This window comes from Fonsecaea pedrosoi, assembly GCF_000835455.1.
Source record: "Fonsecaea pedrosoi CBS 271.37 unplaced genomic scaffold supercont1.7, whole genome shotgun sequence".
In the NCBI taxonomy this organism is placed as follows: Eukaryota; Fungi; Ascomycota; class Eurotiomycetes; order Chaetothyriales; family Herpotrichiellaceae; genus Fonsecaea; species Fonsecaea pedrosoi.
The window spans coordinates 2,216,573-2,240,949 of NW_013550609.1; the positions used below are offsets into that span (position 1 = coordinate 2,216,573).

At 51.6% G+C, this 24,377-nt stretch overlaps 8 protein-coding genes across 8 annotated transcripts; 5 read left to right on the plus strand and 3 right to left on the minus strand.

Annotated features, from left to right (window-relative positions):
* Window positions 1–80: 80 nt before the first annotated feature.
* Z517_10856 (uncharacterized protein) lies at window positions 81–2,257 on the minus strand (the record flags this gene model as incomplete). The annotated part of the gene is made up of 4 exons (XM_013424465.1): window positions 81–1,476; window positions 1,526–1,653; window positions 1,708–2,093; window positions 2,149–2,257. 4 exons carry the CDS (start codon window positions 2,255–2,257, stop codon window positions 81–83), a joined length of 2,019 nt encoding a protein of 672 aa, XP_013279919.1.
* Window positions 2,258–3,327: 1,070 nt separating this feature from the next.
* Z517_10857 (E3 ubiquitin ligase complex SCF subunit sconC) lies at window positions 3,328–3,884 on the plus strand (the record flags this gene model as incomplete). Its single annotated transcript, XM_013424466.1, has 2 exons — window positions 3,328–3,391; window positions 3,448–3,884. The coding sequence occupies 2 exons, from the start codon at window positions 3,328–3,330 to the stop codon at window positions 3,882–3,884; spliced, it is 501 nt and encodes a 166-aa protein (XP_013279920.1).
* Window positions 3,885–5,960: 2,076 nt separating this feature from the next.
* Window positions 5,961–6,855, plus strand: Z517_10858 (uncharacterized protein; the record flags this gene model as incomplete). The annotated part of the gene is made up of 2 exons (XM_013424467.1): window positions 5,961–6,014; window positions 6,142–6,855. The coding sequence occupies 2 exons, from the start codon at window positions 5,961–5,963 to the stop codon at window positions 6,853–6,855; spliced, it is 768 nt and encodes a 255-aa protein (XP_013279921.1).
* A 643-nt stretch (window positions 6,856–7,498) lies between these two features.
* Z517_10859 (protein hob3) lies at window positions 7,499–8,509 on the minus strand (the record flags this gene model as incomplete). The annotated part of the gene is made up of 5 exons (XM_013424468.1): window positions 7,499–7,952; window positions 8,011–8,158; window positions 8,217–8,290; window positions 8,348–8,393; window positions 8,446–8,509. 5 exons carry the CDS (start codon window positions 8,507–8,509, stop codon window positions 7,499–7,501), a joined length of 786 nt encoding a protein of 261 aa, XP_013279922.1.
* A 5,323-nt stretch (window positions 8,510–13,832) lies between these two features.
* On the plus strand, window positions 13,833–15,496 carry Z517_10860 (uncharacterized protein; the record flags this gene model as incomplete). The annotated part of the gene is made up of 2 exons (XM_013424469.1): window positions 13,833–15,308; window positions 15,365–15,496. The coding sequence occupies 2 exons, from the start codon at window positions 13,833–13,835 to the stop codon at window positions 15,494–15,496; spliced, it is 1,608 nt and encodes a 535-aa protein (XP_013279923.1).
* Window positions 15,497–18,672: 3,176 nt separating this feature from the next.
* On the minus strand, window positions 18,673–20,178 carry Z517_10861 (centromere/microtubule-binding protein cbf5; the record flags this gene model as incomplete). The annotated part of the gene is made up of 2 exons (XM_013424470.1): window positions 18,673–19,071; window positions 19,126–20,178. 2 exons carry the CDS (start codon window positions 20,176–20,178, stop codon window positions 18,673–18,675), a joined length of 1,452 nt encoding a protein of 483 aa, XP_013279924.1.
* A 558-nt stretch (window positions 20,179–20,736) lies between these two features.
* On the plus strand, window positions 20,737–21,966 carry Z517_10862 (uncharacterized protein; the record flags this gene model as incomplete). The annotated part of the gene is made up of 4 exons (XM_013424471.1): window positions 20,737–20,795; window positions 20,855–21,033; window positions 21,080–21,177; window positions 21,508–21,966. The coding sequence occupies 4 exons, from the start codon at window positions 20,737–20,739 to the stop codon at window positions 21,964–21,966; spliced, it is 795 nt and encodes a 264-aa protein (XP_013279925.1).
* Window positions 21,967–22,911: 945 nt separating this feature from the next.
* Z517_10863 (uncharacterized protein) lies at window positions 22,912–23,832 on the plus strand (the record flags this gene model as incomplete). Its single annotated transcript, XM_013424472.1, has 1 exon — window positions 22,912–23,832. The coding sequence occupies one exon, from the start codon at window positions 22,912–22,914 to the stop codon at window positions 23,830–23,832; it is 921 nt and encodes a 306-aa protein (XP_013279926.1).
* Window positions 23,833–24,377: the final 545 nt, after the last annotated feature.

The following is a 24,377-nucleotide window of genomic DNA, read 5'->3' on the forward strand; positions in this document are numbered from 1 at the left end:
TTGCTTTAGAACGTTTGTGGACATTCCTATCCACCACCAGGGAGAGTTCCCAGTACAATCCACGGCCAGGGCCTCGCTCTTCAGAGATCGAGGCTGGGATCATCTGTTGGACTATCTGGGGTTACTGTGGTCGTGCTGACTCTCCTCTGGTCTTGTTCTTCAGGCGCCGCTGTGGTGTGAATCATGGCCGAACTTGATACCCTGCCGGCGTCTTCAAACGAGTCTGCCTCTTGAACCAAATCCTCCCGACCCTCGTTATTTTCTGCCTTCCTGACATTTACTTGTTCCGCCGTAAGCTTCTCCCCCGTGTGTGCATCCACGTACTCCACGGGGCCGCAGATGCGGTCGACCCGCCACACGCCCAGTCCTCGTCTACCCACGACTCTCTCCAACGTAGGCCAAACTCCATCATCCCCAAAATCCAAGTCGTCAAGATTCAAATGTCGGCGGAACACTGCCAAATTCGTCAAGGTCAACTGTGCAGGTGGAATGTTCATATCAATTGCGAAGCTAAAATTGGAGACCGGAGGATAGGTGAATTCCGCCTTCTGGACAGAGAGATGGTTGGAGGAAGTCAGGAGAGGGTTGGAAGCATCAAGACGCCATGCGCTGAGTGGCGCCACCACAAAGATATCCGTCTTCTCTTTGTGTAAGATCAACCGTTCCACAAGTGTTGGATCGCACGTGGGCATGTGCTGCATGAGCATGAAGACCAATTCATTTTGAGGGTAGCCCATCAGGGGAACGGTGGAGATGTTCAGCGATCTGTTGGTCGTAGGATGTAGTGGGTCCGAGCCGAGAAGGAAGGTTGGCGGGGGGTAAGTCTTCCACCAGAAGATTTCAACATTATGGGCGTCCGAGTGGGTTGTGTTCAATGAGTGTGTTACTAAGGAAGGCATAGCAAGTTGAGCAGGGATGATTCCACCCTGGTGATATACGCCCATAAGGATTGCGAGAACTCCGTTGAAAATTACCCAAGTAGTCCAGAAAAGTATCGCCCTTATCTTAGAAGATGGAGCACGAATACTTGTCAGTATGAGAGGGACAGCGGGTAGGAGGAACCGCGGTTCTTGGTGCGGGATTAAGCTGAGGAGAAGACATCCCGCACCAGCAGAGGCGAGCCGATTATTCGAGAGGAGTCCCTTCAGAATGCGAAGATTGAACGGGTAGACAGAGGCGATTAGGAGGATAAACGCTGGGCCGAGAAGTTGAGGCAGGTTGATCAGGATGTGTTGATAATGGGGATGAAGACCGTGTTGCGCAAGATTGCTGGTCTGTGTGTTGTACAGTAGATTATTGAGAGGAGTGATTACTGGACTCTTCCAAACATGGTCGTAGAGTGCACGGAAAGACCTCGTGGCTGACGGGCCAGAATAGTAGGCGGTGTCGATTATGATTGCGATTAGTGTCCAGAAAATGCCGGAAAGTGAAAGGGCAAGAAGGCAGAAAGGTCTCAAATCCATGTCAGCATTGTAACTCGAGGCAGCTGGGCATCAAGGTCGGGTATAATCGACCCAGTACTCACCTATTCCAAAAATGTGGCAAGAGTTGAATGCCGGGTATCACGACGAAGGCGGGAAAAGTAACCCGATTAAAGATTCCGAATACAAAAAGAAACCCTAGGACCGCACTCGAGGCGATTGCTGACCGTTTCTTGACCACCTCCGTCAGTACATGGTCTATCAATGACCGCGGCAGGTCACATACCTTGTCGCGCAAAATGCGCTCTATCATAACCAGGCTCCACAAAACAAGAAGGGTTTCAACGGAATTTGAAAAGGTATGTGTTTGAAAGGTCCAAGTCACATAGGAGGAAGTGACTAGAATGACGGCCTGAATCCAGCGTCGAGGAGAGCGGACCAACTCATGAACAGCCCAATCCTCCAGGACGAAACTGAGAAGAAACATGACGAGGCGGAGCGTATAATAGATGACGGTGGTATCGACACAATCTCCATCTTCTTCCTGCGCCCAGGTCCATTTCAAGAGGGTCATGGGCAATCCATAGATTGGCCACAATGGAAAGACACTGCGGATAGGGCGCGAAGACGTCCATTCCCATGTTGGACGAGTCGGATAAGGGAATAGGTACGCTGCACAGAAGACGTCAGCATTGCGAAGTACTCAGAGAGATTCACCGATGCGTACCAGCGACAGGCTCTGGCCCTTGGAAGATCTCGTCGGGGTGAAGATAACTCGGCGACACGGCAAAATAGACACGGATAAACAGCAAGAACAAGTACAATAACCGCCACATCCTTTCTTTTGATGCAGTCACCGCGCTGGATACGGTATGAACAGTGTCATTGTTCTTGGTCTTATACAAGGTGTGAGCCACTCCCTCCAACTCATTCTCAATTGTGACCGGGTGGTGCGTGAGCGCGTCTCTCAACGCGTCACTTTGCGCAGGCGGGAAGCAAGGAAGGGACGTTGTCGCAACCTCTTGACGAGGCTCTTAAGAGCACAGTTAACGGTACGGAGTGAGGATTATCTCTAAAAGCAAACGCAAAAGGACAAGAACAGGAGAAGATAAGGTTAGTGGTGGGAAAGGAGTGAGACTTCGTATGTCTGCATATTTCAATGCTGCTTCTACAAACGGGTGACGTCGGGCCGGCTTGTCATCACGTGACAACCATTTCCAGGGCTGGTGCAGACAAGGATGTGCTCTCTAGGACAGGGATTAATGGAGCTGTCGTCTGTGAAGATGTCAAAGGAGATTGAACGAGAATTGATTCGTCACAGGATCTGAACATCGTTTGGTGGTGTGGACTAACATGTGCCCAAGTTTGCGGCACAGGCACTGGGCATGCACTGGCCCAATTCACATCTGTCTAGATTCACAGAAACCCATTCGTTTTTTCGGCACAATAATCACATCTACTTCAATTTTCTGATATAGCGACAGCATAGAAGTTTAGCTGAGTTGCTTCACCACCTAACACCGCCCTCGCTTGAACTGTCACGCTCGTCTTTGTCACACAAAGGCAGGTCCAACTATTGTTTCCAGCCAGGAAGAAGGCAAGGCCCCAGCCGCAGATCCGCACAGGCATCCTTGTCCCTTGGCAATGACGGTTGCAGCCCTTTCCCTTCACTGCGCAGGCAGAGTCTTTCCGTCCTCAATCGTGACTCTCTATCCTACATCTATTGTTCTCGAACCTCATCTGTTTCTTTCAACTCTTCGCTAGTTTCCGCTTTACTCTACATCTGTACTGTTACGCATCAGCCCTTCACACCAAACAGAGGTTGACTCGAGCCCTGTCATAGTCATCGTGCACAACCAGCCCCGCACTACCCTTGCGAACAAGTCTAAAGTCCATACTGCACAACATGTCGTCTGACAACTCCAAAAAGTTGGTTCTCCAGAGCTCTGATGGCGAGGATATCGTAGTTGGTGAGATACATCTCAGTACAACCCCTATGCTGCTTCTCTCAACTGACTGTTCCCAGATCGTGATGTTGCCGAGAGATCAATTCTCATCAAGAACATGGTCGGCGATCTTGGTGAAGATGCCATGGAGGAGGCTATCCCCATACCCAATGTCAATGCCGCTGTCCTCAAAAAAGTGATCGAGTGGTGCACACATCACAAACATGACCCTCCTGCAACCAATGAAGACGACTCAGATTCGCGTAAGAAGACGACTGATATCGATGAGTGGGATCAAAAGTTCATGCAGGTCGATCAAGAAATGCTTTTTGAAATCATTTTGGCGGCCAACTATCTGGACATCAAGGCTCTGCTTGACGTTGGCTGCAAGACTGTCGCCAACATGATCAAGGGCAAGTCGCCAGAAGAGATCCGCAAAACGTTCAATATCCAGAACGACTTTACTCCGGAGGAGGAGGACCAGATCCGCCGCGAGAACGAGTGGGCCGAAGAGTGAGTTTCCCTTTGTGGGTGAGTAGTTCTGGAGACTGACTTTCTTAGTCGTTGATCAACTCTGTGGCTTCATCTACAGACTAGCATACTTCGACGGCGTTGGAGGCGTTCGATGACGAAGCATGATGGAATTCAGATAACTGGGGGAGACCATCGAACTGGTGGCGCAATTAAAATACTTTCTTTTATTGCATCTCATGCTCGGTTCATGATGAGCCCAATGGACTGCTTTGACAGCCACGACCGGAGCTGGGAGGTACAGGTGCATGCACTGAAATGAAGGTACGACGGGTGGCGGAAGTCATGCAGGTTCAGACTGTCATGCGAAACACGTTCTGCACATGAACGAATCCCACCTGAACCGATGAGCAGAGTCTCGCGGGCATAGTATCTGACACTAACACATAGACTCTGTGACTGGGACGTGCAGCGAGGCAGTTAGAACGGAGCACTCTTTTGAATCGATTCTTTTGATTTTGAATTCTCCTTTACACGTGGCCTCCATGCAAGTCTCTGGAGCGCGTTGCAGTTTCATGCATCTTGGGATCGTGGAGAGGATTCTGGAGTAAGGTCACGACGAATTCCCCTACCCTCAGCATTGAAGCCCTAGCATTCCTTGAATCCGACCTCCCAAGGCTTCTCTCGTCCCCATTCTCCCCCGGCTCCGACCTCCCGACCTAGCAACAACCCTTCCTCCAATCCTGGCCCTATTTCAGTGCTGAAAACAATTGCCCCACTGTGAGAGATGGGTGAAATGCGTGATCGAATGACAGTAATTTCCGAAAGACGAGTTCTGGAAATCCAGGCTGAGGCATGGAGCGATGTGGTTGTTCTAGGTGATGGGTAATCTAGATGCCGATTCTGGTCTTGCGCCAGTGCCTCCTCTTCGCGTTGTATCTGTAGTTTGTGAACAGAGAATGTTAGCCATCATTTCTTCTAACCCAAGGTTTGCTTCTCCGGCAACTCCTCGCATCTCAATAACAAATGATAACGCTGGTATCATATGCTCGCTGGGATTTCATGCTGGCCCTTTCCTTATCGATCCCAATTATCCGTCTTTCCTCAGAGTAACAGAAAGTTGCAGAGAAATATGCACAGCAACTTCCCACATCTTGCCAGGAAAGACCATCTCCTGCCCATTTTATTTACCCGAAACACATGGGCCCATGCCACCTCCAAAACCCCAAAGATATTTTGATGGAAGGATGTTTTTTCTCTTTCTCAAGTGTGGGCGACTGACCTGATGGTATTTCCCGTCCTCAAACGAATCCACTGGGGGATGGGTCGATTCTGCTTCTGCGCTCTCGCGAGCTTCTGCTTCGTGCGGAAGGATTTGTGGCTCTGTAGATGCTTCGGTCAGTTCATGGTCGCTTTTCATTTCCCCTGTGACATGTATGCACAATGCATACGCGGTTGGGTTGAGGAGGCAGATGTGTTTCTTTCCGGGAGGGGGAGTTTCAATATGATCACACTGGGAAAGTGTTTCGTTTCGACGTCTTGTATCGCACAATTGTCTGGGAGTGGTCTCAGGGAGCACGTACCGGCATCTTGATTGTCTTCTCAGTCCAGTGACGAAGTCGTGGATGGAAGAGAAATCAGGTAGCTTTGTTGGAAGTGGTCAGTTTTCTTGCGTACCGACTTGACTTGACTTGGCCGAATTGCCCGTAACCAAATTTCGCAGCCCGTCCCTGTGGGCTTGGCATTTCGCCAAGATCTGTCTGCTGCATTTCGGGTCACCTGCCGTTGTTGGCAGACATGGACTTCCGAGATGATGCCGTCACCTTCTTACGCCGCCACTAGCCGCTGCCGCTCATTGCTCGGGGAATTTAGGCGTCTGGCTTGTCGGTTCCGAGGTTTGGAGTCGAGGACTCTCCGATTGCGGGTGTCTCTCTCGAGTCAAGATTTATTGGAACATCGAAGGAGCTCTTACCCAACCACAACTATTCCCAAGTAACTCTCAGGGTGTCAGCGTGCCTTCTAAAAAAAGTTGACACTTGGAGAACATTGCATGTTCTGACGACTCCTGCATTGTGTTCCTTGTCGAGCAAAAGGAAGAAAGAGGGGACGTAGGAGCCCAAAGATGTCGTCGAAGCTCAGGATATTGGTCCCTGTCAAGCGTGTCATTGACTATGCTGTGAGCACCCTCCACCGCCTATGCATGTTTTGCAGCATATAATCACCACCTCCGCTGTCCTTATCGCCTGTCCCGCTTCTCTCGTGTACTTCACCATGTCATACTGACCCTCTTCCTCACAACACAGGTCAAACCCCGTGTGAAATCCGACCGCACAGGCGTCGAGACCTCCGGGGTGAAGCACTCTCTCAATCCCTTCGACGAGCTCTCCATCGAAGAAGCCGTCCGGCTGCGCGAGCGCAAACAACCCGTCGAAGAGATCCTGGCCGTGAGCGCCGGCCCGGCGAAATGCGCCGACACCCTGCGGACGGCCATGGCCATGGGCGCAGACCGCAGCATCCTCGTCGACGTGCCTGAAGATAAACCCCTCGAGCCGTTGAGCGTGGCGAAGCTGCTGAAGGCCATCGCCGAGAAGGAGAAGAGCAACCTGATCATCCTGGGGAAACAGGCGATCGACGATGACGCCGGCCAAACGGGCCAGATGCTCGCGGGCCTACTGAACTGGCCGCAGGCCACGCAGGCGTCTAAAGTCACGATCGAGAACGAGACGGTGACGGTCGAGCGCGAGGTCGACGGCGGAGCAGAGACGGTGCGGGCCAAACTGCCCATGATCATCACGACGGATCTCCGCCTCAACGAGCCGCGGTACGCGAGTCTGCCCAACATCATGAAAGCCAAGAAGAAGAAGCTGGAGAAGAAGACGCTCGGAGACTACGGCGTCGACGCCACCAACAGGTTGAAGACCGTCAAGGTCGAAGAGCCTCCCGTGCGACAGGGCGGCGGCAAGGTCGAGGATGTGGACGGCATGATCAAGAAGCTCAAGGACTTGGGCGCCATCTAGATTACCTTTTTGAGGGAAAGAAAAAAAGTGACGCCGAATTGATCTACCTATCTCTAAGCTGCCATTTTATACAAATTCTAAAGCGGGCGGCGGGGGAAAACAAGAACTACACTACTGTGTCATGATGGTGGGACGAGGGACAATGGTCGTACCGTAGCTACAGGACGTACACACATGGATCTGCTTTGGAGGCCTGGTTCTCGGCGAATCGGCATGGGGTGCAGACGATCAGCTATTGGCATTGTATACATATGTAAAATGCATGGCTTCACGTCTCCACACGCGTCAGAATCGCCCGTTTCAAAGCTCATTTGTATTATGACAGCCATGAGCCATTCGGCCTTCCAAGCTCTCTGCCTCTTGCAGCAAATGCTTTCTAGTGTCTGTAGCGTCTGTACCAAGCCTGTGCCTGCCATACAACGCCAACGCTATGCTGTGCTGTGCTCTGTCGCACTCAATAGAGGCAAGCCATCCCAGCCCATCACCAGTTCCATCTCAATCCCATTCAGTCGTCCATCCATTAGCCATGAAGAAAGCATTTCCTGCGCTGTGTTTTGTAAAATTTGGTGGTGCCTGTCAATTTTCAGACAATGAAAATCCATTTGCTGGGGAATGTTCAAGTTTGGGTCGGAGTGTGTCTTGCTTAGACAGTTCCAGCAATGGTTAAATCTCGGATCTCTGAGAGAACTTGCTCGACGCGGTTATCCAGGTCTCCACGTGCATATTGTTCTCTAGTTTCTGGGTCCAAGTACTGCTGCACCTGTGCCATGCGGCTGTAGGCTTCTGCGCAGAACCGGAGTTGAATTTTGACTAGCGCTTCAAAGCTAGGGTCGAGATAGGGAACACGGAGATCGATAAGTTGGGGAAGTTCAGTAAAGAGTTGTTCGTTGAGTTGTTCGTATGCTTGCTTGGCCATTTCTGCTTCTTTTTCCGCGCGAGGTAGTTTGGTAACATCCTTGTCGGGTTTCTCGACCAGTTTTTTGACCTTGGAACGCATGGAATCATAGTCCAGGAGTTTGTTATTTCGTTTCTTGATGCATTCGTTGATGTCAGGGAAGTATGCGCAGAAGCGGGAGATCGGTTCAAGCACAGTTGCTCTGTCAACATCGTCAGTAAGCGCGGTGCATATTGAGCAAGGGTGAGAGTGACACGTACCGGTATGGACCATCAAGCGCTTTGATGGTTTCGGCGTCTAAATCTTCGACGGCCTGCTTGTAGGATCGCGAAACTCCATCTCTGGTACCAGCGTCGCCGTAGAATGCGTCGATCGTCTCTGCTATCCTCATTTGGGATGCTGTCATGGCTGAATGAAGCGCAGTCAGTTTCTAGAGCCATTGACCATGAATTCAAATTCAACTCACCTCGCAGACTGTCGAGATAACCTTTCGCTTCCTTCTGCAGCCGATTCGCGGCCGATTCCATCGTCCGGTACCTCCTGTAACATTGCCGTTAGTTGTAGTTCTGTTCGCTTTCAGATGGGCTCCGCTCTCACCTCTCCTCGACCTCGTAGTCTCGGTCGTTCGTCCTCTCGACTTGGCCTAGATGACATGGTCAGCGCACGGCTGCCACTGATTCTCAAATGACGCTTACCCGTCTTCATCATCACCTGCGTGGTGGCGCGGTTCACGCCCTTCTTGAATCCGGCCCACGACATCGCGCTGGTTGAGATAGGTATTCCAGTTTCTGAACAGGCGGCGGTTGTATTCGGTGGCCGACTCAAACGCAAGTGGGCCGTCCTCAATCGTGTTGAGGAAGAGAAAGAGAGAGTGGAAGGTGAGATCAAGCGTGATCCAATTAGTGCCGTTCAACATGCGCCACCAGGCCGCATGGACTGCCGTATAATCGGCGCCTAAACTGCGCCAGCGGCGCCCCCGATAATTCATGACGTAGTTTGGGGGACGGAAAAACGATGACGCGAGAGTACGGCGAGGCATCTTAAGTAGTAGTGCAGAAGGTGTGCGTGGCGGCTTGGCATGACAAGATCCACTTTACACTTGCTCCTCTATCGGACTCCATCATTGGAGTGCCATCACTGTCATTTGGGCCGGTGGGCTTTCCGACATCAAATGGGCCAGACAGAGTCAACAGTACACAGCATGTATCTGTCCAAAACGCCCTGAAGAAAATCTTTCATTTACACGGGCTCCAACTTGGTCGTCAAACATTCAAGATAAAGGAGCAGCCCTCTCCTACTACAACGGTGTTCATTTGGTGCTGAGCACTTCAAACGCCCTTCGGACATTGTGAACAACGCCCTATCCGTCTCTGAAGTCCTGTTCATGAACATTGATCAAAACTCCCGGGCTACTATGATTATTAACTAGATGCCACGGCCCTTTGTCTGGGTGCAGATCGTTGTCAGAATGGTCATAAATAGTCAGGATAGTTGGATGTCTCGCGTCTTCTTCTTGCTCATGCATATTTATGTCGTCCCCAGGGACGATGATACCAGTGCGAGCGGGCCGGTGTTGGTCGCAAAGAAGGACGTTGTGTGAGGATGGTTGGATCACCCGACACAGTGTCATTGCAGTCTATTGACCCTGGGAGCACTTTGAATTCAAGCTGGATTAGAAGGCAGCACAATGCATATCCCCTTGTTTGTTGGCAAACACCCCTCAAAACATATCGAAATGCCTGAACAGTATTCGGCTTTCTCCTTGTTGAATGTCTGGAGACGATTGAAAGGGACGCTCATATCGTATCGAGGTAAGAGATAGCGCTAGCGGTTCGGTATGAGGAGCATATGGATAGAAACCACAAGCAACTGCATTGATATTAGCTCTACAACGTGTATTCAACGGAAGTGGAAGCAATTGATCCTCGTCCGAACTTCAAATTCTCCTTGTGTCACTGTACCCCTTTGTTCCTCTTCCTCGGTGAATAGGGTGCAAGTTCTGCGGTGCATACTGTGCTCGTGCTTGCTTGAAAACCATCCTGAAGTCTGAAATGAACTTACTTGTTGCGAGTGTTTGCAAATGCCGGGTGAGAAGCCACTGAGACAGGACAATCGTGGATTCTGGCGAGTCAGGATATCAACAAGATCTCGTAACCTCTCCTGCTTATACATGTACACAAGTATCCAAGCCCGGTAACCAAGATCAAAATAGTCCACGCAGGTGATGAAAGCCGAGCAGGGGACTCATTCGGGGATTGGGCAGTAAAAAGACGAAAAGGGAGGAACTCTTCGAGGTGAGGATGGATACGAAAGGGCAAAGTCCCTCGCGCTCGCATGTCCGCCCTCGGGTCAGCGACACGACAGAGCCGGCATCAGGGTGCCTGCTCCCATGTCCCCTGTGAACTGCTATCGAAACCCCTCGAAAGTCTCCCTGAACAAACATCCTATCATCAAGGGAAACGACGAAATTGGACCGGTCTAACTCGAGCATCACCGAGGCACACTCTTCTTTGCGAGCCGGATCCAGATCGAGATGGCTGGGCGCCGCAGGGTGGCCATGAAACACACCTCCCGAGAGCTGGTTGTCCACCTAGAAAGTGTAGAAATGCGGTGTACCAGGTACTGCACAACTTGTCCCTCCTGAACGTCAGTGCGAGATTAGCCAGGCTGTTCATCCCCTGCTTTTTTGCGGCAAGTCTTATCTTCCTTCACGGGCTCGGCTAGGTTAGTGATGAGCTGGAATGTCGTGTTTCAACAGTCTCGCAGAAACGAGATGTTGTTCTCAGACCAACGACTGACGATCACCGCTGTTATGATCAGTCTCAAGGTGAAGATCAGGATTTCCTCGTGCTCAAATGAGTGGTGCATTTCTCACTCGATTCGCATGCTGGAATGGTCGAGATGCAGGGCCACTCATTCGACGAGATGCGCCAGGGGTGCAGCCAGGGACGTGGTCCAGCAGAAGGCAACAGGGTGGGTAAAGCCAGCGGATATCCAGTTCGGAATGAAAGACGGAAGAGAAAAATGGGACACGCCTTGCTCGGCAGTCAATGAGATAGATACAACGCACACAGGCATGTCCCCACGCGTCCTCAGCTGTAGAGGTGGTCCGGGAATTCACGATGGGCGCGTGCTTTGATGGCCAATAGAAGAGCCACCAACATACCCCATCATCTACTCCTCTTCCACAGTGAATGCGGAGGCGGCTACTCCCTTGCCAAACATACCACCCGGCGATATAGCGGCTTAGAAGAACGGTCTTGAGTTTTGCCGGGGTTAAGTAGGCAAGGGAACCCGAGGAGAGGGGACTCGAGTACCGAGAGAATGCACCGCAAATACCCTCGGAGAGCAAGGAGGTTGAATGAGAGCCGGGTCGAGCATTGATGGCTAAGATTCACATGTCAATCTCCTTGATATCCCATGTGGCCATCTATGGCACATGGTGGTAGGGACAGATTTCGAATTGAACGGTGTAGGAAACGAGCACATGTCTGCTCCAAGCTCCAAAACATATGGAAAAGAACAGTGCATTGCGAGAATCGGTGAGACGGTCACCGTAGACACAACATCCGAGATGGAGCCGCTCGCCAGCACATGCAGAGGGACGGAGGTCGTGCGTGGTCGTGCCGCTGGACTGGGTTATGGGATCCGAGGCTTCAAGCGGTGAGACGGTCTAGGGACGAGAAGATGGGACAGAGGAAGCCAAAGTGGCCCCCTGCGGGAAACAATTGATGACAGGAGAAAATGACGAACAAGGTGCAGATGGAGCTGCAGCAGTCAGAATCCAAGAGTGGAAAGCATCCTGGCGAGCCTCGCTATTCTGCGGAAAACACCACACAAGGAAGTCATGCTATAGTCATCCTTGCTTTGAAATCGTGCCGGGGCCTGGACCTAGACCGCGAAGCTGCGAAGTGGAGGGGGAGGTGGTGGTGGTGGAGAGGAGAGGATGGTTGCAGCGTCGCACATTCTGGACGAACGTGATTCGAGGCAGTCAATCCAACCACAGAAAAAAAGAAGAACGAAAGACGTAAGCGTGCAGGGTGATGGCACAGGATATTGTTATCAAGCAGGGCTGCGAGCAAGGGAACGCATAAGGTATCTGAGGACCTGTACCAAGTATGTCCTTCTGGCGTTTGTGGTGTGGTGATGATGGAGGAGCTGGGCGCAGGCAGACGCAGGCAGATGGAGATGTGAGGATTCGGCACCAGTGGATAAGAGACGAGATGAAGAACCGGCCGGTAGAATTGATTGTCATTGGATTTGACTCTTGATTTTGAATTGTTATTACATACTCGATCGCAATCGAAAACCTGGAACAGTGAGTTGCCAATCCTGTACGTCGATGGGCGGGCCGTGTATGTACAGACTACCATGGTAGGTCATATTCTTGTATGCCCGTCATGTGTACTTCGTTCCTTGGAGTGTCAATGCTGTTTACCATTGGGTACTGAATAAATTGGGCGCACCAAACGGACGAACGGCCTGCCACGACACAGGGAAATTCATGAAGAAACTCGGACGAAACCTGCATGCTCCAGGCCGTTAACCAGGGTGAATTATTATTACCTGCAGGAACCGCCTAAGTAACCGACATGCCCGGGCTACTGCAAGGTAATGGTAGGGGGAGTCCAGGTGGGTTGGTGGCCACTCTGGCGAGGATCGAGGGGCAAAGGGGCACCTACAGGGAGGTACAATCCCAGTTAAACAAACCAACTAACTTAGCCTGCCCGCATGATGCATGCACGCTGCACGCTTCAGCAATCACCCTTCACTTCACCACCCACATTCGAGGCCCTCTACCATCGCGCCCTCGTCAGCAGTGACTTGAATGGACAATTGAAGTCATTCACCCTCGCAGCACCACCAGATCAGCCTCTTAGTACTGCTTGGACTCTTGTTGTTATTATTGTTTTATTTCCTTATAAAAGAGATCTTCACTGATGCACCCGTCCCATCTCCACCTCTGTCCTCGATCCCCACGAAGAGCAACTTGTCGAGTACCCCCTAGTCACCATCACCATCACCGGAAAGAGGTGGTTGCTGAGTAGTGGTAGTGGAAACACGGGAATTGGATCGCTGAGATTCACACAAATCGGGACTGGACGAACAGAAATTCTCTCATACAAATCCTCACAAGTGGACAACGCGTTGTGCCGCTCTGCTACTCTCCCACTCCCTAGACTGCTCTTGCAGACTCTCAACTACGCGTGCATCTTGACCCTCACAAGTCCTGAGTTCACCATCCTTCGCAGCAGCCAGGCAACCTACCTAACTGGACGACTCTTACCTCTCTCACTACCGCTTTCGATTTACGTCTTCTGTTCCCGAGACCTGGAGCAATAGAAGGCCCTTGAACTTGTATCTGCACGCACGGTCCTGCATTGGTCAGCAGCTCCTAAGCAGACCAATCTCCTGCGCTGCCCGCACTGTCCCCCTGTATCGCAGGCCTGGCCGTCACAGCCACTGTGCAAACCCACCTGAACAGCTGGCTCCGTCTTTCCGGTGAGCACTGACCAGCATCACACAACTGGCAAAAGTTTTGGCTCACGAGGAGAAAAGGGCCAAGGGCCAAGGGCTTCCCCAAAGTTCAAAGGGTCTTGATTTCAGGTGTTGGACAGATCGTGAAATCTGCCTGCCTGCGCCTGCACACGATCCGCCCCTCAAACGTCCTTTTCATCACTTAAGGCCTCAGCAAGCCATCAAGGTCGCCCTCTGTCGCCCTCTCTCGACTGCTGCGCAATTTCTAGCCCCTCTTAGGCTTCCTTATTTTTTTTTTACATTGGCAATAGCACGCACCCATTCCGTCTTCGCCACCACACATATTTATCATTCTTACCAAATATCCAACCTCATCCAGAAATCACCACAAGTGAGAAAAAGAACGGTGATTTTGCCGCGTTGAACCCTTCGAGAATCATCCTTGAGATTTTATAGCCAGGCTTCTTGTTACACGAACCTGCAGTCGCGCATAGGACACCTTATCTACCGCCACTAAACACAGAGAGATAGGGCGCCCTGCCCAAAACCACTCTCGCGACCCCACTCCTCTCTCGTACGCCTTCCTCACGCAGACACCATTCACATGAATCAGACATCATCGTCAGTTCATCTCGTTGCGGAACACTCCCCTGCGCTCGCTCAGTCGCCTGTGTCACACGATGATGCATCCACGCATTCAATAACACGATCGGTGGAGGATACGGCACACCTCCAAATCCCGGCAACCAACGGCGGTGCCGCGCCCATCACTAGCCTGTCAAGTCTCTCCCCCACGACGTCAAATTCGGGCGCAGCTGCAGCTAAAGAGCCTGCAAAGAAGGGCAAAATGACGCACCGTCTGACGCGAATGTTTTCTCGGACCGACCCCAAAGACGTCGAGGCCGCCGCCAAAGTTGCAGCTGAAATAAAGGAAACCTCTCCCGACGCTCGTCTAGAAAACGGCCACCCACCCAACGGCAGACCACCCCCCGGTAGACAAGGCTCAACTGACGAGAAAAGCGTCCGCAAGATGACTATACTCGGCGCTGCAAAAGAGAAGACCAAAGGCGAGCCGCCGTCAGATCCCACCAGTGCTCTACATAAACGATTCGAGATGCACGATGACGGCTCTCATGCACACTTTCTCAAGTCTGCCAAACGGCAGGAAAAATTGTCCGACATGCTCCGCGACATGCTCGGTGGTGGCAAGAAGAAGGATCAGGATGGCGCGGGTGACCAACAACTGACACTGATGTCGTCTTGGGTTGACCAACTCAGATCGGAGAAGGATAGCCTTGCGTCGGACAAGAAGGGCGGCCCCAATGCCACGGCCAACTTGGTCGAAAAATATGGCAAATGCCAGGAAATTGTTGGCCGCGGCGCTTTCGGCATCGTCAGAATCTCTCACAAACCAGACCCTAATAGTGCTGGAGGAGAATTGCTCTACGCCGTCAAGGAGTTCCGCCGCCGCCCGCAAGAAACGGCCAAAAAGTATCAGAAACGCTTGACCAGCGAGTTCTGCATCTCCTCTTCACTCCGCCATCCTAACATCATCCACACCCTTGATCTCCTACAAGATGCAAAAGGGGACTACTGCGAAGTCATGGAATATTGTGCTGGCGGAGATCTCTACACACTGATTCTGGCCGCCGGTACTCTCCAAGTCCCCGAAGCAGACTGCTTCTTCAAGCAATTGATGCGTGGCGTCGAGTACATGCACGAGATGGGAGTGGCGCATCGCGATCTAAAACCCGAGAATCTTCTCTTGACCACCCACGGCGCCCTCAAAATCACCGACTTTGGCAATGGCGAATGTTTCCGGATGGCTTGGGAGAAAGAAGCCCATATGACGGCTGGGCTCTGTGGCAGCGCTCCGTACATTGCCCCAGAAGAATACGGCGGTGGCGAATTTGATCCCCGGGCTGTGGATGTGTGGGCGTGCGGTGTCATCTACATGGCCATGCGGACTGGGCGGCATCTCTGGCGAGTGGCCCGCAAGGAAGAGGACGAATTCTATCAGAGATATCTTGAAGGACGGAAAGATGAAGAGGGATATGCCCCAATCGAGACCTTGCACAGGGTAAGCATTTCCCGAGAATCTGGTTTGAAGGGTTTGACTGACTTTGATTCATCTAGGCTCGTTGCAGAAACGTCATCTACTCGATCCTCGACCCGAATCCTGGCCGCCGCATCACCGCATCGCAAGTCCTCAAATCCGAATGGGGCAGAGAGATCAAGGTGTGCAAGGCAGGCGAAGAAGGCTTTTAAGGCCTCGTTTTCTTCTGTTCTCTGGCATGATGATGCACTCGCAAGGCGCTTCTGCATCCGCCGCGCATCTACATGATTAATTTCAACGTCTCGTGATTCAGCCACGAGCATGACCTTGACGAAGTGATGATTGGAACAATTTTTTCACAGTGAGCCAAAAGACCAGCGTCTTTATCAGTTTTTGTTTGGGTCTTTTTTCCCCCACCAGCTTCGAGATTACGACAATGCTCAGACGAAAGACTTGGGAGGATGGCGATTACATATTGGTGGTTTGGGATAGCAACGAAGGGGCAAAAAGAAGGCATTTTAATTGTTTCCCTCGATGGCGGATGTGTTCTCGATTGTCGACCTATTCTGGTCACCCGGAACCAGCGAACCCGCAGAAAAGCGAGCCGACTCCTGTAACAACATGCAGAGATGGTATACCTAGCATACAAGCCTGGTTGCCAGTGCGAGGCCAGGTACTGATACCCAGCATTTTGCCGGCCTTGGATCTCTCTATATACCAACGCTTCAACCTCCGCCCCGGGCAACGCCGACCGATACACTGTACCACAACTTTAGGGGATGCTGTTTTGATAAAATCCGGTCATTTTTGGGGTTTGGATATTTTACCGCTAAAGGAGAGTATTCTGTTCTTTGAGCCAAATGAAATGAAGCAAGATGTTATTGTGTGCTCTGGCGTGCAATCACGGATTGTGAGGCTTCCTCCCATGAGCCTCCTGATGTGACGACGAGCAGCAGGTCGCAGTTCCGGGCGTATGTTCCACATCGATGCATCTGCATGTCACCGGCGAGGATGAGATCCGATCTGTTGTCTCGGCTGAGCCCAACATGTAGAGCCACAACCCAAGACCCAGCAAGGCAGTGCATTGATCTTCATCCGGTCCTGCTTTTTGCCTGCACAGTACCTGCATAGCCCGGCACCACCACCGGGAAGCACCGTGGATTAAGTCAGATTGCATACATACTCGGTTGCTCGGTTGCCTTTTGCGTGGGTTACTAAGTCTTGCCTCATGCGAACCTGCTTGCCTGCTTGGTTGGGTTGGTTGAGGCTTTTCTTTTTCTCTCTGGTTATCCGGTCGATCCTTCGTCAGTGTCAATGGACGATCGATGGATGGGTGGTTAGACTGATCGATGGATGAACTTGTTCCACACGAGAATGAAGGGTGATATTTCGGCCCCTTTTTTCTCTGACCTCACCTCACCTCACCTCACATTGCCGTGCCTGGTGGTGCTGCGTGCTCATCCAAGCCTGACAACCGTAGATGTTGTAGACGTCATTTCTTCTTTTTTTCCCAATCTGCCACCACCACCACCACCACCACTGGCAGGATGCTGATGATACCCATGCCATGAATTACAGATCAGCCGCTCAGCCGCTCAGTATGCATGCATACATGCATGTATGTACATACCTACTCAAATACTTACGTAGGTACACTAGTATGAGGACTTTGGTACCAAGCCAGGTTTGCCAGGCAACCAGGGTCTGTACTCGGTACGTATCTAGGAATCACTTCGCGTCAACGGAATGTCGGAATGTACCGAGAACAAGTACAACTACACGAGTTATTTTCTTTCTTTGGTCACGTTAGTCTCCCTCTCTCTCTCACTCACGCACGCATGCACACATCCTTGCATTCTTTGTATCCTTGTCTGCATGAAAGCATTCATCCACTCATCCAGTCAGTCATCCATAGCGCTTTACTTGCTCTTCTCTATTCCATAATCCATTTTACTCCCCCTTGCCCTGTCTAGCAGCTTAGCAGCCGCTCAGTCCCGCCCCGAAACCGTTGGAGAAGGTTCGGTCCGGCAGGATGATGTGTTATCCCCTGCGTCTGATGCTGCATCGTGTTGTCTTGTGTTGTCTTGTGCTGGGTTGGTCCTGGGATCGGGGGAGGGGTGGTTTGTATCTGCTAGGGCGATAGGGGTAGGAATGGGGATTGGAATGGGATCGGGACCGGGGATAGGACGTGAGATAAGTGAGACGAGACGAGACGAGACGAGACGAGGTGAGATGAGCTGAGCTGAGATGACTCAAGACTTGAGACTCAATATGCTGGTCAGCAGGCCCAGAGGAGAAAGGAGTTGGGAGTTAGATGACTCTTTTGGCCCAGGTATTCGTTCTCGCGTGGTACATGTGATCAGAGGTGGTTCGTCCTCGTACTGTAGTAGAGGTATAGTAGGGAGATTGTACATTGTACATGAGGAGGTGAGGTAGACTGTGTCAAGAGGGCGATGGATAAGAAGAACGGCGAGCGGAGGATATGGACCGCAGGGAGAGAGGCACGTAGCTAAGGAGGGAGTCAAGAGTCAAGAGGTGATTATCACAACGGTACTGACTACATACACTTCTAACCACAGTACCAGTACCAGGCACAAATCGACCGAGCAGGCACAATGACACAACGAGCAGATACTGTAGGTGCTGTTGGTAATGCTACCTCAAGATACCAACCGATCGTAAAATCCAAGCAGCACAACCAGCAAGACTCCAAAGCATTGAATATGCCAGCCAGCACCACTTGATGCCACTGTCGCCGCCACGAGGGCATCTCCCAGATCGTAGCCAGCCAGATGATCCAGTTATCGTTCGCATAGAAACTCCATAACATGTGTGTGTCTCACAAAGCTTTTCTTTTAGAACTCTTTTACCAACCAGACAAGACCCAAAAAGCACACCGACCGCCTCACCAGCCCCTGCAGAGCGTGTATCGACTTGGTCCTCGTTTAAGTACAGATAAGACAACGCGTTTCCATGACCGAAAGTGCATTCGTCAATCAAGCCAATAGGAAAATCGTTGCGCTGGGACTTGTTGTACGTCTTGATTGTCCCGGCCTGGATGCTGTACCTTTCTCCTTGCAGAGTAGTCAGCCTTGCCACAGAGACACCCTCTCCCTTTTTCTGCGTGCCTCGGATTATGGCTGTGGGAATGCAGCCATCAAAACCTGGTAGCGCAAGGAATGCGGGTCGTATCAACATCTCTGAAGTGCCTCTGATTGAGAATGCCCTGGGTCCGAATCTCCCCAAGAATGTGGATTGCGGGTTGGCGTCTCTGTTGTATTATCAATGCCGAAAGGGCATGCACTTCGTCAAGCAAATCAACTAGAGTCGTAATAATGGAAGTCCCGATTCGCCAAACACCTTTCAGGGAGTCGCAGCAGCGAACCTTTTACTCGCTGTCATCACTGTCATCTTTCTTCACCCCGCTCTCGCGCTTCTTCTCCTTCTTCTCCTTCTTTTCCTTTTTCCTGCGTTTCCGCTCAGCTTTCTCTTCGGGCGTCTCACCTTCGTGTTTGCTCTTGCGCTTCTTGTCCTTTTCTTCTTTCTTGATTTTTGGGGTCGACTCGCCGTTTGTCGTTGCAGGCTCTGCTGCTGCTTTCTCATCGAGGTCCATTTGACTACCAGCCTCACCATTCGGGGCAACAGGTGGGGCGGAAAGGACATCGGCTCTGGACGTGGTCTCCCCGACGGGGGCGGATTTGGTGCCCTCTGCATTGGCGGAGGCGCTGTAGTCGGTGTACTCAGCATTCCATTTCGCCGGAGTGTTTTCATTTGGTCGGCCATATTTCTGTGGTAACACGTTAGCACCAAAGCGGAGGCGAGGAAGTGGAGAAGATCATACATCAAGTTTTCCATCAGACTTCATCTTCTTTTTCTCGAGCGCCACAGGCCCCATACCCCATCGCCGCGGGTACAGATCCCTCTCCATGATGCACCGCTTAACTTTGGCAACGACACCATGGTCACAGGTAGACAACTCGACGGTTGACATCAACGCAATGCCAAGAGCGATTGCCTCGCCTTTCGTCGTCATTAGCACAACCTCTTCGTGGACCTCGATACCAGCCTCAAATCGCAGTAAACCGGGAATCATCAATTTGGCGCCATAGCAGACAGCGTTGACCGCGCTGTCCTTTACAACAATTCTCTTGTATGTCGTCAACAGACTCTCAAGCGGCGAGATCACCCTGCGCAGATACGACTCGTCTCGGTTGTTGTCCATCATCCATTGCGCATCGAGAACGTCGTGCAACGTCACCATCCCATCGCTCTCGGCCATAGCTCCACTCCTTACTCTCCGCAATTCCTGCATGTGCGCACCGACACCCAGCAGCAATCCCAGGTGTACGCAGAGAGTTCTGATGTAGGTTCCAGCTTCGCAACTGACCCAGAAAACGCCAAGATGCCGGTCATTGTCGAATTCGTACAGCTTGCTCTCGTGGATGGTTCGGATGCGGAGCTGTCGCTTGACTGCAGAAATGAGGGGAGGTCGTTGAAACAGAGCACCCGTCAGTGTTTCGAGTGCTCGAGCAAACTGTGCTTCTCCTCCAGGCAATTTGTCGTGTAGTCGGATAACGCAGACGTATTCTTTTCCAGCACCTTGTTGCGATTTCACCAATCTAGTAGCTCGGTCGATACAGACAATCAAGCATCCCGTCACTTTGGGGTCAAGTGTTCCGCTGTGGCCGGTTTTCTCTACTCGTAATATGCGCTTGACCCAAGCGACGACTTCGTGGCTGGAGGGGTTTGAAGGCTTATCGAGATTGATGACGCCGGAAGAGATGTAGGATTTAAGATCGCGTTTCAATGGGGTGCAACCAACAGGAATCGGCGTGAAATGGCCCGTTCGAACCAATACTAGAATTGTCACGTTAATTGGAGCTCCGAGGGTCATGACCTTGGGGACTTGCGTTGATCATAGTTCTTCAACAGCAGCGGCCACTCAGAAGTAGGGATCTGAGGCGTGATGTTCTCTGGTTTGATGCTGAAATCAGCCTCCGCGACCTTTGCCATGTTGGAGGTCCTGCGTTCGCCCAGATTGAGATTTGCCGTGCGCAGTTATCTTTGTAGAGCTCTCGGGGAGCTAAGAGATGGCTCAATGAGATACAGCGGGAGCAACTCCCAATTAGAAATGCTTTGTATTGCTGCAGATAGTGGTGTGGGAGTATGTTACGCAATACTAAAAAAATATCTTTATTCTTTGCGACCACAGGACGAAAGAAATGGAGTCGAGCAAAATCTTGAACGGCGTGTCGGTGCGGAGAGAAAACTAGTCATGATACGGACTAGTGATGGACAAAGGCTTGGCGCTATCAAAGCCTCGAAATATTTTCAGGCAACATTCCTAGTACGACACTCTGTCCAATTCCCATCATATATAAACAACCCCATTCTGCTCATGTCTTGAGAGACTCTCTGGGCTGTCGTTGTTTCTTCTCACCTCGCATCTAAAATGAGCGGCGGCGGCGTCGACATCATGGACAGATTCTGGAGTACCCCTCCAGTCACTCGGTCGGCGAACCCCCTCCATCTTCTGCTTTATAGCTTCAGTACATCTAACAATCTCAAAGGACCATTGTGGCAGCAATGTTTGTCGAATCTGCACTGGTCCACTCAGGTCTGGTCTCGGGCATGCGGATCGTCTATCATACGCCATGGTTATTCAAGTTTCCTCCTGAGCTTTGGCGGCTACTTTCCTCCTTCCTCTTGACAGGTGGTGGCTTTTCCTTTGTGTTCGACCTCTATTTCAGTGAGTTGCATTTTTCCTATCGTTGAACCGTCTCTGACTCCACCAGTGTACACATACGCTTCGGGCCTAGAATTGAACTCTCCTCGATTCACCCAACCGGGCGACTTTTTCACCTATATCTTTTTCGTGGCAACTGCCATACTGGTCAGTCATCTAGTCTTTCCTCCCTCATCTTCCCGTTCCCCACGAATTCGACACCTCGCATATCTGCCCGCCCAGTCATTTTCCTAGCTGAAGCGGTTCCTGGAAACGAGGGAGATTACCCCTGTGGCACATAAAGCTCCCGTCATTCGCAAATCTGTCAATAGGACTTTATGCGGCACAGGCATGGTGGTGGCTCCATTGAGAAAGCTGTTCGTGAAAAATCAATTTGCGTGTGGCGGTTTAGGCTTCCTACAACCCAACAAACTATCCCTGAATTTTTATTCTGCCCCCAAAGCAGTGTACAATATTGGTCTGCTGACTTGGGATCAGGCATCTGGAGGGCTTATCCTCGGTGGCCACGTCTTTACTCAAGCCCTCCTTCTCGCGCTCATCTATACCTTCGCGCAAGATAACAGGGGCAAGAAGGCACATTTCATCATACTTCAAATACCCGTCGAGCTGCTCCCATGGGCTATGCTCACGCTGACCCTGATCATGGGCGGGCCTCAAGCTGCCCTGCAACAAGCCACAGGCGTCTTTGCCGCCCATCTTTACGACTTTCTGACGAGGCTGTATCCGACTTTCCAGGGTGGCAGAAATTACATACAGACTCCAGCTGCAGTCAGGAGGTATTTTGGCGCAGATAGAAGCTCATTCACTCACAAAGCTTATGGGACGAGCTTCAGACCTGGGCAACCCGTTCCCCAGCAGCAGAGTCGCGGTTGGACTAGTGGCTTCTCAAACTCTTGGAGTGGTAGGGGCGCCGGCCGGCGACTGGGTGGCGACTGAAGGACCTTTGCCCGGCGATATATTGTGCACAACCTGTATAACAGCACTTGATGAGACATGAGATACCCAACCAACCAGACATTCCCCATCATCAGAACCATCCTGCCATCCTACTGTCGCCCTTCACAAAGGGATCCCTTTGCCAAGACTAACCTGCAGCTGAAACATGTCCGACTTCAGGGGTCTCTCCACATGGAATCCACAGCCTTGTCTTTTGCACGGGTTTCATACGCTTTCTGTCTCATGGCTCCAGTGTTTCTGGTCAACCTTTTCCCATATTCTCGATGCGTCCATTGTGACTCGCTCCAACCAAGAAGGATCTGCCACATCACATGCTCCAAAGTTCGTTTGCCGAGGACGAGCTGCGTCTCGAAGCATATTGGGAAACACTGTCCAGACAATGCTTGAGCCAGACCTCTCGCTTGTGCTGACTCTGGCTTGAACGCGCAAGCATGTCTATCGGAGGGAGCTTCCGAATCAACAAAAGCCATGTATTTCGAGGCCGTGCGTTCAGTGATGCTCAGTTACGCCCGCCATGGTGACCGTTATTCCCTGTCACCAACCCACAGTCTCGGTGCTGCGAATGCAAGAGAATTGTGGTTCTCGAGTATCAAGCTGTGGATATGCATCCCAAAGACTGGGTCGTGGCAATGGCAAAAGGAAGAGGAGGAAAAGTCTGATTTTTTTGACTTCTCGATATATATGAAAGCCTTCTCTCTCCCTCTCCCTCGCCTTTTCTCCCTTACTATCTCAACATTACCCGTGCCCTTTCCCCTCTTTTCGCATTTTCACAGTATAGCAGGCAGGTCCTGCTGCCACTTCGCTTTCATTTCGCTCACAAGAGCTTTTTGCATTCCTTTGGTCCCCCATCTGGCCCGAGACTCTCACGCTCTTACGCACTTAAGAGACAACAGGTTGTCCTTTCTTTTCGAATTTAACACGACAATGGGCCGGTTCCTCATCTTTTCTTCTCTCAGCGTCTGCTTGTTGCTCTTGCCTGGTGTCCTTGCTGGCCTGGAACCACGGCACAACCTCCCATCGTTGGCACTCGCAGCGGGTCTTTTAGTCCCGAGTTTCTTTGCCCGAGGCGTCTCTGGCTATGTCTTGCCAGTGACTCCGTCGAGACAGGAGTTGGCATGGAGACGTGACTCCCTTGTCCCGCGGAAGCACAGAGGCAACGGCCGCAATGGTAACGGCGGTGGCGACGGTGCCGCTGCTGCTGCTGCCGGTGCCAATGGGACAGATACTCAAGCTACCGCTGATGCTGTTGCTGCCAACGGGACAGATAGTCAAGTTACCGTTGATGCCGCTGCTGCCTGCATGGCTGCGGCCATGGAAGCTGCAGTCAATCAGACCGGTGTGGCCAACGTCACCGAGGCCGTGGCTGCGAGCAACACCACCATGTCCGCGATCGCGAGCGCCTGTGCCGGCAACTCGACGGACCTAGTCCAGGCCGTGTCTGCGGCGACCAACGTGACGGCGGCGACAGCCAACGTCACGAGCGACGCAGCCGCAAGCAACGCCACAGTCGATGCTACGGACTCGGCAAGCAACTCCTCGTCGACTGATACCGGGACCGGCAACAACAATGGCAATGGCAACGGTAACGGTAACGGTAGCGGCAGAGGTCAAGGCAGAACCAGCAATAGCGACAACGGGAACGGCAACAGCAATAGCAACAATAACAACAACAATAACCCCATCACCGAAGCCATCGACGACGCACTGCAACTCATCGACTCCATCGTCAACAAGCGCAGCGCCGCCGCCATCGCCTCCAGCGAGAAAACCAAGCGCGACACCAAATACCGTGAGAGCGTGGTGCGCAAGAAATGGGCCGCCGGCCTCGACGAGAGGGCGTTTTGAGTGGGCAATTTTCCATGCATGTCCCTGCCCTGCCATCCAGGTATACATACATACGTACATACCTTTGTAGGGTGGGTGCAGCGTGTCGTAACGAATCTCCACAGATAGGTGGGAGACTGGGTATCAAGGAAGAGATCGGGGTATTTGAATCCTGAGACCTGGGGAGAAAAAGAGAAGACGACAAATCATTTTGTGAAATCATCATCACAAGGTGGTGCTACACACTCATTCAGTCGAGCGAAAAAAGAATGGCATCAATGTATCAGTATCGAACAGAGGGAAAGGGATTGGATTGGATTGACAAAAAACGAAATTGGCGGGAAAAAGGTCTTGCCAAACTGAAATGAAAGGAAATGAAATAACATGCAATGACATAGGAATGGGAGAAATGTACCCAGAACCAAAAACCCAAAAATCAAGATAGACTCCAGAGAGGTAGGAAAGGCAGGGAGGGAACGACAAATCCATAGACCCAACGGAAAAGAAAGTTTGTACGAACAGGGACCAGATAATCAAGTGAATCATTTCTTGTTTGGCGAGGTCCA